Source organism: Thermobia domestica, chromosome 14, assembly GCF_964235325.1.
Source record: "Thermobia domestica chromosome 14, izTheDome1.hap1.1, whole genome shotgun sequence".
Taxonomy (NCBI): domain Eukaryota; kingdom Metazoa; phylum Arthropoda; class Insecta; order Zygentoma; family Lepismatidae; genus Thermobia; species Thermobia domestica.
In genome coordinates, this window is record NC_137467.1 from 42992061 (window position 1) to 43007622 (window position 15562).

At 37.8% G+C, this 15562-nt stretch overlaps 1 protein-coding gene across 1 annotated transcript in view; it reads right to left on the minus strand.

The window, feature by feature from the left end:
• LOC145669655 (putative cytochrome P450 49a1) overlaps positions 1 to 15562 on the minus strand; it is a 35367-nt gene that overhangs the window by 8827 nt on the left and 10978 nt on the right. The window contains exons 4-6 of the mRNA XM_081737907.1: positions 14808 to 14970; positions 6539 to 6708; positions 3704 to 3782 (exon numbers count right to left, since the gene is read on the minus strand). Of these exons, the coding sequence (XP_081594033.1) occupies positions 3704 to 3782; positions 6539 to 6708; positions 14808 to 14970 (412 nt within the window). The remainder of the gene's footprint in view (positions 1 to 3703; positions 3783 to 6538; positions 6709 to 14807; positions 14971 to 15562) is intronic.

Consider the following 15562-nt stretch of genomic DNA (forward strand, 5'->3'; position numbering starts at 1 on the left):
ACATCAAAATTTGAAACTATATTTGAAATGTCGCTTATACTTGCCCCCCTTGGAAACCACAACATGGACGCCCTTGCCTGGTAGTATTATTAGTGATGGTATGAAGTGTGAACGTGAAATAAAAGCAAGTGTAGGAATGACAAAAGAAGCCTTTAGGAGGAAGAAAATACTATTTTGTGGCACCTTGAATAAAAAGATGGGAGAAAGACTTATAAAATGCTTCGTGTGGAGTATTGTGCTGTATAGATCAGAAACATGGACATTATGCAAAATGGATGAAAACCGATTGGAAGCTTTCGAATGTTGGTGTGGAGAAGAACGGAAAAAATTAGCTGGGTCGAGCGGAAAACGAATGAGTGTTAGAAATGATAGGGGAGGAAAGAACAATTTTAAATATTATTAAGAAAAGAAGGAGAAACTGGTTGGGGCATTGGCTAAGAAGGAACTATATCACGAGGGGCGTGCTAGAGGGTAGGATGGCAAGAAAGAGAGTGAGGGGTGAAGGAAAGTACAACTGATGAACGATATCAAAATAGAAAAATCGTACATGAAGACAAAGTTAGCAGGAGACTATGGAGCACTGAAGATTCTCAACTGCGACAAATGACCTGCTAATAACGGCAGAGTACCTATGATCAGGGCCGGATTTTAGGGGGAGGTGCAAAGGTGCACGTGCACTACAATGTAAATATACACTACCTAAAGTGAGAAGCTAGCAGTGAGTTTTGCAAAAATCAATAGCTTCAGTCAATTTTCATAAGGTTGAAGTAAAAGGATTCACCGAGAGTAGACACAGCATTTCCAGGGCAATTCCTCATTCACACCACAGATGCCTAAAGGTATTTAAAAACTTCAAATTTATTCACACACCCTTAGAAAAACCTGGATCCGGCCCTGCCTATGATGGTGAGATATAGCAGGAAGAGCAGAGCTGACAATCATACTAAAAATGAATCGAAATTTGACTTTGAACTATAAACATACTTCCCGTTATCTTTTGGTTACCAACTCCATTCTGCAAAGTAAGGCTGTTCGTACAGAGACGAATTTTAGGGGAAAAAATCAGATTTTACAGTTTCAAATGTTCATAGATGGACCATAATTTGAAACAAGAACCAGTGTAAATACAACAGAACAGAGATATACAAAAATGAATATATATACTTGAATAATCATCGTTGTATGTTTACTATGACTTATTTATATATCTCTAACCTGGCTGGGCTCCAAATATGCTTCACATTTCGCCCTGGCTTTCCTTCCATTACAAATTAGTCATCATTGGTATACTTAAGTTAGGTAACGAAAGTAATTCATAACACTTATTATTATCATATATCCGTTAGAAGCGTTTAAAGCATTGGGCAATGTTATACAGGAGCCAATCACCCCCCCCCCCAAAAAAAAGTTAACACTGCTGGAGGATTCGAATATATGTAACAAACATACATTAAACTCTTGGTAACGCGTTTGCGATCGGTCTGCAATGTATGAAGAGAAAAGTCAACTCACATACGGTAATATCTTATGTGGTCGAGAAAAATATGACTGCGATTTCCCCAAAACTGACTCGTTGTGGGTTGAATGGTTCTTGCATAACACCGCCCAATTGATATTTTATGACACTCAGAGCCGGGTTTACGTATAAGCTAAAAAAGGTATAGATTATAACCCTACTTTCTTGGAGGCAAGGGCGCCAATTTCTCTGTTATTTTATAGGGGGCAGTCAGATGTGTGTTTGGTTGCAGACAAGGCTCTACGAATGCATATATGAGGATTTTAAGTTGAATTCAAATTGTGCCAAATATTCTATATTCATAAAAAATACATATAACAATATAACTAACTAACTAACTAACTCTATGGCCTATGGAACCCGGAGGTTCAGTGCCGCGTTCACAAAAGCTCTCCACTGACTCCTATCCTTAGCTAATTGCATCCAGTTCCTACTTTGTATTCCTATCTCTGCGAGATCCATCTTAATATTATCCTCCCATCTGCGCCTAGGTCTTCCTAATGGTCGTTTTCCTATGGGTCTTCCAGTCAAGACTTTGAAAGCATTTCTACTTTCTTCCATTCTAGCTACATGACCTGCCCACCTAAGCCTCCTAGACTTGACGACCCTAACAATGTTGGGTAAACCGTATAAACTATGTAGTTCCTCGTTATGGAGTTTCCGCCATTCCCCATTCTCGTTCCTCTTGGGTCCGAATATTCGTCTCAGGATCCTATTCTCAAATACTTTCAGTCTATGTTCTTCCCTCAGAGTAAGAGACATGTTTCGCAACCATACAGAACAACAGGCATGATTATCGTTTTATATATTTTAAGCTTCAAATTCTTCGACAGGATTCGCGACGACAAGAGATTTTGAACCGAATAGTAACACGAATTCTCTGCTTTTAGTCGACATTTAATTTCTTCGTGAATATGATTTTTGTCTGTTAATATTGATCCTAAATATTTGAAAGTATCCACTTTATCAAAAGTATTATTTAATATTTTAACGCCTCCACGATTTGCCGTATTACGGTCCCGACGCACTTCCGACAATATATATAACAATAAATATAATATAAAAATACATATATTCATAAAATGCATAAGGTTCACATGAGCATTGGGGTGATGGCCCCTCAGGATTGACGCCTTTGCTTGGGGGTGCGTGGGTGTAAAACTTTACAGAAAAAGTGAATATATATGTTTCCAAACTATAGAATGAAAACATGTTAGAAAACTTACATACCTAAACAGTATTTTGTGTTGTGTACGTTACTATGATGTAAGTATTAGTACCCCCTCCTGCTCTCCTACTCCCTAAAATATCTTTACTTTGCTCAATAATGGTAAATAGTGAGCCTAAGTCCGTCATTGACGGGTTGCATGCCAACATGCAGCATTCAGCTGCACACTGCAGTGCAGACAATTTGACATTGGAAAGGATAGCTGGACATAGGCTCAGGCCCGTATCCACGGAGGGCCACCCTCTCCTAAAGTTCAAGGTAGGCTTGCAAATGAACTATAATATGGTTGAATCGGCCTACCTTATTTCTATTGGACTTCCTACATTTTTGGGCTGGCTACGGGCCTGCAAAGTCCCCATTACCATCAATAGCTCAGAGTCTTATTAAATTTAAATCCGACTTTGCTGACACTACACATAAGAAGAGGAACTTCTTGATCAAACTAAAAGTTTTGACGCACATTACAACGAAATCATTGTAATTTATCTAATACTGTACTGCTAGGATTGATTATCGTATCAGTAGCTCATCTTCGTTTGTGTATTTAATTACGTAATAGAAATAGAAATGAAATCTTTCAGTTTAACGTCCCGCGATTATGTTCGTTAGGCAAAGGGAGACGATGATCACAGTAAATGAATGATAGTAGAAGAATTGGTGGAATGTGAATGTAGGAGGGAACGGGGGTACCTCAAGAAGCCCTACGGGGACAATGTTACCTACCACAAACTTAATTGGGCGGGAATTGAACTAGGGACCTCATGCACCAGAGGTAAACACTGTACCGTGTCCCTCAATAGAAACTGAAGTTAATGAAAAATTTTCACAATTAAAATGTTTAATAAGTATATAGATCATGGATATTATTCATTACTATGTTTCATGTTTGAAAACAGATAGATAACTAATATATGAAAAGGAAAATAAATTATCACAGAAAATAAGAGATTTGCACTTACGCCTTTTGGAATCCTATAATTAGCTATTACTATGTCTTTCACCATTGTCCTTCCATTCCCACTTGTTATTGGAGTTATTCTAAAGGAAAGAAAGAAAATAGTAAAGTGACTTAGTACACAATTAATAATACATTCTAACACATCGAGTTATTATAGAAAAATGATAGAAAAGTTTTCTCCAAATTCAAAGAATATTTGTCGTAATCTTCTATTTAAAAATCTCGTGATGTTCTCGTCTGAGATCAACTAAGCCAATGAGACAAAGAACTAAAGTCAAGGAATCAAAGAGAAGCAAGGCACATAAAAATAAATTAGACAGCACTTTGAATGGTGGTATTGGATTCTTCTCATCAAACAAATTACCATGATCTACTCGATGATTTAGCAAAAAGATAACTTGTCTGGCATCAAACTCGTATCCACGGGGGTCCTGCCCCAACTAAATTTTTACTGGCTCCCCTAAAATTTTCATGGTACTCTTGAAATGAACTATAATATGGTCATGAACTATAATATGGTTGGAACGGCCCCTCTAACTTCTACCGTTCCCCCCCCCCTACTTTTCAACTGGCTACGGGCCTGTCTGGCAGAACTCAACTTAGGTCTACAGAAGAATTTTATTCTAGCGGGCAGGATTTTTTTCAGAGTGATCTTTCCCGAAAGTAATAGATTGATTGGTTCCATAAAGCAGAGTCCATTAAAAAAAAGTTTAAAAACGTTTTCCGATTCCTTAGAGGAAAACGCGACTTTCTGTGTAGAAAGACCGACATCGAAGGTTTTACAATATTGTAGACGCAATGTTGAATTAAGCCTATTGGTTGAGTGCAGAAGGATAGCTATTAAAGAGATTTAAATAGTTTTTTCTTTAATATTTTAAAACTATACATAATGAACTCGGGTCTTTTCAGTAAGTATCGATTCAACAACAACAGACTTGATGATGAATTTAATTTAATTTAAATGTCCTATTGTTACCTTCGTCAATATACGATGATGTTCCGTACGTACTGGCTTAGTCCAGTGATAACCTAAGTTTAGGAGATTTAACCGTTATCCCGGGGAGGAATCACAATAAAATAGAGGTGAAAGTTGTACTAGATAAACACTGGTAACCAAGTTGACCACGATCGAAGAAATAATCTTGTGGGGTTTTCTTAGATCTATGAGATCTATGGGAGAAGGAATTTCCCCTTGCTTATGGCAATTGGTTAGTTTATGCGATAAGTATGGTTGCTAGCAGTAAAATTGACACATTAGTGTTAGCGATTCGGTAATTAATCCAAGAGATGAGCATGGTTCCAAGTTTAGCATTAACCGTTATGACACTCTTTCAGTGCCATAAGATACCGGTACTAATGCAAAAATTTAACATTTTTAATAACCCTCGTATTAAAAAATATTGGAAAATTTTAAAAATACTTCACAGTATTTTCACCTGTTTTTAACCGATTTCAAGGAAAGCACGAGATTCTCAATTCGTCTCGTTTATATATAGATATATAAAAGATATGTACACGTATATCGTTGTCATAAGTACCTTGATTCTTCTTTGTTTTAAAGAGTGTACATTTTCTATGCCAAATATGTAAAATTCATTACGATTATGATAGTATTCGGAGTTAGACTACAAAACTCTTCAGTGAGTGACAGTGTTAATAACTAACCGACTTTATTGCACACATGTTTTCGCATAAGTCACATAAATGTTTCGACTTTGATTTACTGCACTTTCTCACAGTTTCTATATAAATTGTATCAATATATGTAAACCCCATATATATATGCATATCTTTTAGGCTGTCCAATTTTAAAGGAAGTTCTTGTCTCATCTTTGCTGTGATATTCATTAGAGTGTTACGATAACTATACCTACATTTTTGCCTTCCGGTCGAGTCAAGATAATCGGAAACTTGCGCAAAATAATTAAAAAGAAAAAGTATCCAGGGGTAAAAGTGAGGGGGAACGCGGGAGGATGCACTTCCCCCACTTCCAAAAAATACCTATGGCATCCCTTCAGTTCCTAAAAAATTGCAATGGGCAAATATAGGCATGTGGGACGCCGTGAGATCATGCATCCCCCTACCTTTTCCGATCCACTTTTACCCTTTAAAGTATCGATTAGTAAATTTTTGTGTTGAAAATTACACTAATGTAGCATTGTTGAAAATTATACTAATACACAAGGGCCCCGATCCTGGGGGGTCGAGGGGCCCGGGCAGCCCCAAAGCTCATGTGGGCCATCCCATATATTTTTATGAATATGGATTTTTATATGTATTTGTTATTGTTATATGTATTGTTATGTGTATTTCCATATGTATGTTTATTGTTATATGTATTTTTATGAATATCCAATATTTGGCATAATTTGAATTTGTCTTAAAATCCTGATATATGCCTTCTTAAACCCTTGTCTGCAACCATACATATTGAATGGGCCCCCCAAAGTTACAGAGAAATCGGCGCCCTTGGTAATGCATCATTTGTTATGAAACAAATCATCAATACTTACCTGTTTGTATGCTGCTGTTCTTAGGTGGTTTGATGTAAGACGCGGAACAATATTCTGTACAACACAAACAATACCACGACTTCTGTGTTCTTGGTTTCGTTTCAAAATTATCAGAGCACATAAGACAACTGCTTTCAATTAGGAATGGAACTGGATGCAAGGTCCATCTCATAGTCCAAAGTGAAAAGAAGTGTAGGTGTCTTTATAACGGGTACGTTGCGAATTATTAATATCACAAAATTACTTATACCACGCTAAATACCTTACTTTACTCTTCATAACGTTAACACAATAATTATCTTTATAAATTAACATTTGATTACCTTAAGGACTCTTTCAAGCACAGTTTCAAATATTTGGCGTCTTCAAGTTGGTCAGCTGTAATTGAGTCATCTTTGGAAGGTACAATTCTAGTAATTTCGTTTGCTAATTTTTCTTGTTTGTCAGGATTCTTTGCCAAGTGATATAACGTATATGCAACATACAAGGATGTCTGGAAAAGTACAAGAAAATATAATTAAATTTTCTCATAAGTGGACATTATATTAAAGCAGTGGTGCCCACCCACCCCTCATGTCCATGACGCACCCCCCCTCAATTGTCTATCCGTAGGTGTTCTTCCATGAAAAAAAAATCTTTTCGATCAACTTTTACACCCCCTCAAACATATTTATATAGATTTTTAACCCCCTAAATATTTCAATGACGCAGTTTGCGTCATAGCCCCCCTTGTGGGCACCCCTGTATTAAAGTATTCATTCATAGAATTAATTTATATGCTTACACTATATGATCAAAAGTATCCGGACACCCCCAAAAACATACGTTTTTCACATTAGGTGTATTGTGCTGCCACCTACTGTCAGGTACTCATTATCAGCGACCTCAATCGTGAGAAAGCAGAATGGGTCTCTCTGTGTCACTTGTGTCAGAACTCTGTACGCGAGATTTCCACACTCTTAAACTTCCCTACGTCCACCGTGCCTGATGTGATAGTGAAGCAGAAACGTGAAGGGACACGTACAGCACAAAAGCGTACAGGCCGACCTCGTCTGTTGACTGACAGAGACCGCCGACACTTGAAGAGGGTCGTAAAGTGTAATAGGCAGACATCTATCCAGATCATCACACAGGAATTCCAAACTGCATCAGGAACCACTCCGAGTACTATGACAGTTAGGTGTGAGGTCAGGAAACGGATTTCATGGTCGAGCGGCTGCTCATAAGCCACACATCACGCAGGTAAATGCCAAACGATGCCTCACTTGGTGTAAGGAGCGTAAACATTGGACGATTGAACAGTGGAAAAACGTTGTGTGGAGTGACAAATCACGGTACACAATGTGGCGATCCGATGGCTGGGTGTGGATATGGCGAATGCCCGGTGAACGTCATCTGTCAGCGTGTGTAGTGCCAACAGTAAAATTCGGAGGTGCTGGTGTTATGGTTTGGTCGTGTTTTTCTTGGAGGGGGCTTGCACCCCTTGTTTTGCGTGGCACTCTCACAGCGCAGGCCTACATTGATGTTTTAAGCACCTTCTTGCTTCCCACTGTTGAAGAGCAATCCGGGGATGGCGATTGCATCTTTCAACACGATCGATCGCCTGTTCATACTGCTCGGCCTGTGGCGGAGTGGTTACACGACCATAACATCCCTGTAATGAACTGGCCTGCACAAAGTCTTCACTTGAATCCTATAGAACACCTTTGGGATGTTTTGGAACACCGACTTCGTGCCAGGCCTCACCGACCTACATCGATACCTCTCGTGAGTTCAGCACTCCCTGAAGAATGGGCTGCCATTCCCCAAGAAACCTTCCAACACCCGATTGAAAGTATGCCTGCGAAAGTGGAAGCTGTCATCAAGGCTAAGGGCGGGCCAAAACCATATTGAATTCCAGCAGTACCGATGGTGGGCGCCACGAACTTGTAAGTCATTTTCAGCCAGGTGTCCGGATACTTTTGATCACATAGTGTATATTTATATACAGGGTGGACTATTTATCTTGATAGACAATTGTAACTATTAAATCAATACACAAAATATGCTGAAATTTTGTACCATACAAAAATCAACAGGATACCGTAGTTTATCATACTCTGTAATACCATAAGGCTAACAGTATTGTCAACTCAATATAGTAATATTTTTTTTTTCAAATAGCACTACGTCAGATCATATTTCAAATTGATATGTGAAACAAAACCTACAATATCACACTTTATATGCACAAATCCTGCTATAGTGGTCCGGATTCCACTTTGAACTTTATGTTTGACCCCATTATGAGAAAAAAGGGCCGTTAAATAGCCTACAGAATCAGTTAATCTCATGTTTATTTTATTTAGAGTGTATTACAATACTGACTACTTCTAAATAAATTTTCTGTTAAAAGACACAAATAAACACGAATATTTATGCATTTTGGTTTGATGCTATCTCCGTGTTTAAATTAGAAATCCCTTGGTGTTTTGAAGCTGTAATGCAGGCCCGTGATAGAATACATCGAATCAAGACAATTTGTAGAGATAAACGGCGACTGAGTTGCATCGGAACAGGGGAGGATCCAGAACCGACTTTTAGGGGTGGTGGTAGCTTGTCATACCTCTACTTAGAGCTACTTTTAAGAGCTTCAAACTCTGGGATGGGTTTTATTTATATATACAAAATAAGAAAGTTTCCTCTTCTGGGGGGGGGGGGTGATCGCCCCGATTGCCCCCTCCCTGGATCCGCCACGGCATCGGAAGCCGAAATATTATCAAGATGCCATTTGCATCAAATTATTTCCCTTGTTATCCTTCTTGGGCAACAAGCTTTTCATTTCAGGGGAAACTTTGAGGACAGTTATAATATAGAGAAAATTCCCTTGAAATACTTGCTTTTTGAAATAATTTGATCCCTTCATAAAAGCACGTAGAGTCGTAGCAAATGCAATCTACCTGTCACCTGAAACACAAAATCAACTTGTGTTGAGGTGAAGTAGTGAAGAAAGTTATTATTGTAGAACTAGAAATGAAGCTTCTAGGGCACATATCTAACATTTTGGCTGCATCGTTGAATTACTAAATCACTACATTTCTTATCATTACATGGGAAGATCCAGCAGTCGGCTTCAAAGGGGCAGCAGACTGCAAAGGGGTATAACAGCCCTTTGTTATACCCTGGTACATTTAACAGTAACATTTTCAATACATTCTATATATTATATTCGTGTACGTGCATTGAAAAAAATATATATTACGACTTAAAATAAAGCGCGAGATTTCACTTTAGTACAGCGACGCAATCATACTAGTTGTCGTCCGGGGCAAGAACTTCCCTTAGCACCCCCCCGGTCACCCAAACCAAAACGCTCCCCAACTACACCTGATATTGGCATCTCATAGTAATTCTCCTATTCCATTTTTTTCAAGTGGTAAAGCTTGATTTCAAAATTGCAGTACAACATTTAATTTTTAGTAGACCTAAAACACCAAACTAGTATCTGAATGCCAAATGATCTGAGTAGCATGCTTGATATATTCTTTAATGTTTCTGGAATTATATCGGGATATGCATATATGTATAATGAATCTACAGTCTGTTGCTTTAGAATATAATATTTAATTATGACAAACAGTCAAGCTGTTGTCTCGAGTATTATACTCGGACATTTAACAAATCTCTTAAATCGATGTAAGTTAAATAAAAACACAAAGCTGGAACTAAAATTTAACTTTACGGGCTCTTTTGGCTGCAACGGTTTTTACAATGTCCTCAAAAGATAGCTTTGAAGCTAACTTAGGCTCTACGAATATGATCCTAACGTTGGCGAGTTATTGCCCTGTTGAGTTTCTAATGATCTTGAGTTTTCTAAAAATCCTTTCTTTGCCTTATAATGAAAATAAATATTTGCCAAGTTTGCCCCCCCCCCCCAATCTGGCGCCCGGGGCACATTTGTCTGCCCTTAGTTACGCACTGCTTATTGCTTACATATAAAGTTAAGTGTTTATCTTTTTCATTTTTTTATTGCACTTTATACATCTGGGCAGCAGATTCTTTTTCCTAAAATTAATTTCTCTACCACTAGATGGTACATGAGAGCAGAACTTGGGTATTCCCATGTTCTACGAGTAATGGAAATATATTCTCCAATTGAGACTGGAATGGCAAATGAAGAACACTAGAATAGATTATTATCGAATCAGGATGTCCGACATAAGTTCCAGATACCCCCAATATACTTGCTATATTATTACTCATCTATAAGTTCCAATATTTACTCCGGAAATACTGAGCCCAACTGCAGGAGCTAATTTTAGAGTTTTATTTGCGATTCACTTATTGACAAGCAATGAGAAGCTCAATTTCTCTTATAAAACGAATCTGGTTCAGTCTTGGGTAAGTTACTTGTAAAAATGTAACGCGTTACAAGTTACTTTACTTTTTCTTAAAATGTAACGCGTTACTTGCCTCAAAAAAGTAACTGTTACTTTACTTCGAAAGTAACGCGTTACTTTTAGGTCCGAAACTGAATATGTGAAAAATATCATTACTTCAATTTTTCATACTACTATTACTACCGCTATTATTATTATTATTATTATTATTATTATTATTATTATTATTATTATTATTATTATTATTATTATTATTATTATTATGATTGCAGGTTCTGAATCGATTTATGTAAATGCAAGGACAAATTTTTACTTGACAACAATATGAACATTTTAATGTAATGTAACATTGACTAAAATGTCATACTGCGTTATTCGTAGGGATGGGCACAAGTGAATTCGAGCAAGTTTTCTTTGAAACTCGATTCGACTAGAAACAGACATCTTTGAGCTCGACCCGAAAACTCGGCTTGAAAAATTTCCTCCAACTCGACTCGAATTCGCGTCGAGTCGAGCCAAATCTGATGTATAGTTTCAAGTACTCTCTTCAAGTATCTTACATAGACAATATAATTATTATCAATGCTACTACTACTAGTACAACTTATTATTATTATTATTATTATTATTATTATTATTATTATTATTATTATTATTATTATTATTATTATTATTATTATTATTATTATTATTATTATAACAACAATACTGTGTATAAACATGAAAGATAGGCGGTTTATATATGAATACTAAAAAAGTAGTTGATTTCCAACCTCGGTAGTCGTGAAGTCTAGGAGTCAAGGACATTGTTCACGAGCTTCTGAATTTGGGTTGAGGGTGCACTGGCCAAATATCTTTAAAACTGCTAGGCCCAGGTTTAGAATTATCAACAACTCGAGCAGATCGGCTCACAGCTCATTCACTATCGACCCAAACCGAGAAGTGAGCTGAGCCAACAGCTCACCCAACCGAGTCGGCTAGAGCTCTTCGCCCAGTTGAGTCGAACCGAGCAGATCATCCCAACCAAGCCAGCTCGAGCAGATGGCTCACCTAAACGAGCCGGCTCGAGCCATTGGCTCAGTTAAGCAGAGCCGAGCTAAGCTTGTTATAAAAAATCTCTTGTAGTCTCGCTATCGAGACGAGACGAGATGCTAGCCGTGTCCCTTCTCGTGAGCAACACTAAATGTATTCCACATTACTGCTTAGCTTACATTTCTCATGGCTTTCGCTTTCCAGTGTAATCAGGCTATGATTTCAAAACGAGTTAAAACGAGCGAGCCATTTATCAAACTTGACTCGACTCGAAAATCGACGCCAAAAACAGTAAATCGGCTCGGAACTCGACTTGAGAATATTACTTTTGACTCGACTTGAAACTCGACTTGGATTCGAGTCGAGTTTTAGCTTGACTCGTGCCCATCCCTATGCGTTAGAAAAAATGGTTGCTTATTCTTATTCTGCTAAACTAATTATATAATAGGGTCTAATAACAATGTTGCTATGTAAAATTAAAAATACAGAATATAGAGAAACATTACACTACAACTGACAAAATGAGAACACATGAACTGGGGGTGAATCAAAATTTGCCAATAACTCTAAAATCGATACATGCTTTTTAAAGCTAGTTGTTCCAAACTCATAATCAACGGGACTTTAGAATATGCAAACTGATTTAAAAGAACTCTAATATTACATACCATCAACATTGCAAAATAAAGTAGGCCTGCTCATCAGAACAGTTTATTCATATTAATCCCTTACTAAATGTCGTTAATTATGGCACCCTAGTTGTTGATAAATATTTCCCGCCAGGGCACCACTTTACTTTTAAATTCTGTTCACCATCATCTTCAGCTTTTAAGAAAAAGTATTCTTTCAAATGTTCGAACGATAAAATATTTTCGTTCTCCATCTTTATAAAAACAACACCAATGAAAGTAAAATAGACTACCAGTACTATTGCATTCCTAGTTCACTCACTGAATGTATTGATTTGGAGCTGTCAAAATCTAATACAAAATCTTCCAGGTGCTTGCAATCAGTACACGTGATTTCCCTGAGGCTGTCCTCATCTTCCAAAAAGAGCAAGTGGCACTATATTTTTTTATGTAAATAAACAAATCAAACTGTATCTATGAATGTATTTGCAAGCCTACCAGCATAAAGTTCGTAAGGCGAAACGGGAAAATGCACATGGAGATTTCCCGTTCCGCCTTACATTAAGATGAAAAGTGATAACAGGTTTTACATGAAAATTTCATTGCTAGAGGTCATAAGGCGAAACGGGAAAAGGCGAACAGTGCAGGAATTGTCAGTCACTGACATCGTTCATGCTCCATTGTTCCATTCTGAGAAATTCACTTACAGGATACAAACATTTGTTTCCGAAAAAAAATATATGCTACATATATTGTAGTTACTCATCCGAAATGTAACGCGAAAAAAGTAACGCAAACTAGATACGTTACTTAAAAATTTGTAACGCGTTACAGTTACTTTGGAAAAGATGTAACGCGTTAGTAGGAAACGTTACTTAAAAAGTAACGCGTTACAAGTAACGCGTTACTTGCGTTACGTTAGTTCCCAAGATTTATCTGGTGAAAATATATTTTTCAATTAATTATCGTCTTTGTGGGTGCTGAATAATACGCGTTCAAAATAACATAAACGTAGTGACTTGTAATATTGTACTCCACCCACATTGGATCCCTCCCAATAAAAATATGTGTGTGAGCGCCTGTACCTGACCGATGGAGGATGGATGACTTAGCATATTTACCGCCTGGGCTGCTAACTGATGAGTTGTTATACAGTGTGTTTGAAAAAGAACTCCGTAGTTTTAATGTGTTCTAGAATCTGTACAAAGTGACATACACTATTCTAGTTTGTGGTGTTTGATTCATCAACTCTCCAAGTTTGGCTTCCCTACAGTTGGCAGGTCTGCTTGACCTTGAGACCAGTGCTGTTTTTTCCCTCTGTTTCCTCAGTTCAGTCCAGGTAGGCGTGCAGTGCAGAGCAACTCAGCAACAATGTGTACTCCGCAACAGAAAACTCAGTGTGTTATTTGGCTTATGAAAACGGAGTCAGTTATAACAGTGCAACGTAATTTTAGACGTCAGTATGGTGTTGAACCACCTACAGCAAAAACTACCCGTCATTGGCTAAAGTCTTTCAAGGAAATCGGTAGTGTTTTAAAAGCAAAATCACCATGTAGACCGAGAACTTGTGATGTTGTTGAACAGATCCGTGTTTCTTGTGTTCGGAGCCCAAAGAAGTCATTGGCCAGACGTAGTCTACAATTAGGAGTGCCTAAAGATACTGTGTATGATGTTGTGCGTAAAAGACTTAAGTCGCGCGCCTACAAATTGCAACTATTACATGAAATTAAACCTACTGATAAAATCGAAAGATATGAGTTTGCTGCTGACTTTCTACACAGAATTCATGATTATGTCAATTTTTTTTAAAAAAGATTCTCTTTTCTGATGAGGCTACATTTAATGTGAGTGGAACAGTTAATCATCATAACTGCAGAATTTGGGGGGCAGAGCATCCACATGAAGTTATTCAGCATCAACGTGACTCTCCCAAACTTAATGTCTGGTGCGGTTTAATGGAAGATCGTGTGATTGGTCCTTTCATTTTTGTAGAAAAAACAATAACCGGGGAGGTTTACTATGACATGCTGACAGAGTACATCTTTCCTCCAATGGACGATATTGAGGCGGAAAAGGGGCTTGTGTTTTTCCAACAAGATGGCGCCCCACCTTATTACAGTAACCATGTGCGTGCGGCTCTTGACACTCGCTTTCCAGGAAGGTGGATAGGCATGGCTGGCCCAATACCTTGGCCACCACGAAGCCCAGACTTAACCCCACTGGACTTTTTGTTTTGGGGCCACATAGAAAATGTGTACAGTGAAAAGATCAGAGACATCAATTATTTACGGGAAAGAATCGTCGAGGCGGTTGGAACAGTTACACCTGAAATGTTGGTGAATTCGTGGCGAGAAGTGGAATATCGTCTCGACGTGTGCAGGGCCACAAATGGACCCCACGTTGAAGTCTACCAACATTAAACGTTGAAGGAATTTTCTTTCATGATATGTACTCATTGATGTAAGTTTTCATTCATTTCCCAATTAAATTTGTACTTAAAACTAGGGAGTTCTTTTTCAAACACCCTAGGAAATTATAAGAACTAAACTTACCGTATCTATACCTGCCAGCATCATATCTAAGGCCATGATAATGGGTATTTTACCACTTGGATCCTTTTCCAGAAGTCGTTCCAGCAACGTCAAATCTGCATCACTATCCTCTGGTTTGGTTTTTAATTTTTCCAGGGCTTCGTTGATATGCTTTGAAGACACTCTGTAAAATTTAAATGCATAGGAAATAGAATAATAACAAGCTTAAATTAACACCCTCCATAAACAATTAGTACTCGTACTGAGAATACAATGTAAGTGAAATGGTTCTATCTATCTATCTTCACTGTCAATATATTCCCTCGTTGCCATGATAACGATAGCAACAATGAATTTAAAGACCGAGACAAAGCCGAAGTTAGCAACAATAAAAAGGAAAATATGTCTGAAATTCCCATATATAATAAAATAATGCACACGATACTAGGATACCATGCAGATAAAAGTAGGATATTCAGCGGTGAGCCTACATTTCCGCCACTCTGAATTTCGTTACACAGACAGATATGAATGCCATTTACTAGGAGAAGGTCATTGGCAGTAGTGGATCAAGAAGGTAAAGCCTGGGGGGTCACGTTCTATGAAAAGTGTATCTTGATTTTGCAATTTTTCATGAGTCCTGCAGTTTCGAACTCCCGATGGATACCTATTATGACTAGGTTGGATGTAGGCCTCAGTTATTGTTTTACACATTGAATAACAGAAAAACTACAACTGAAACTATACGAGCTGATGCTTCAAACATTTTCAAATAA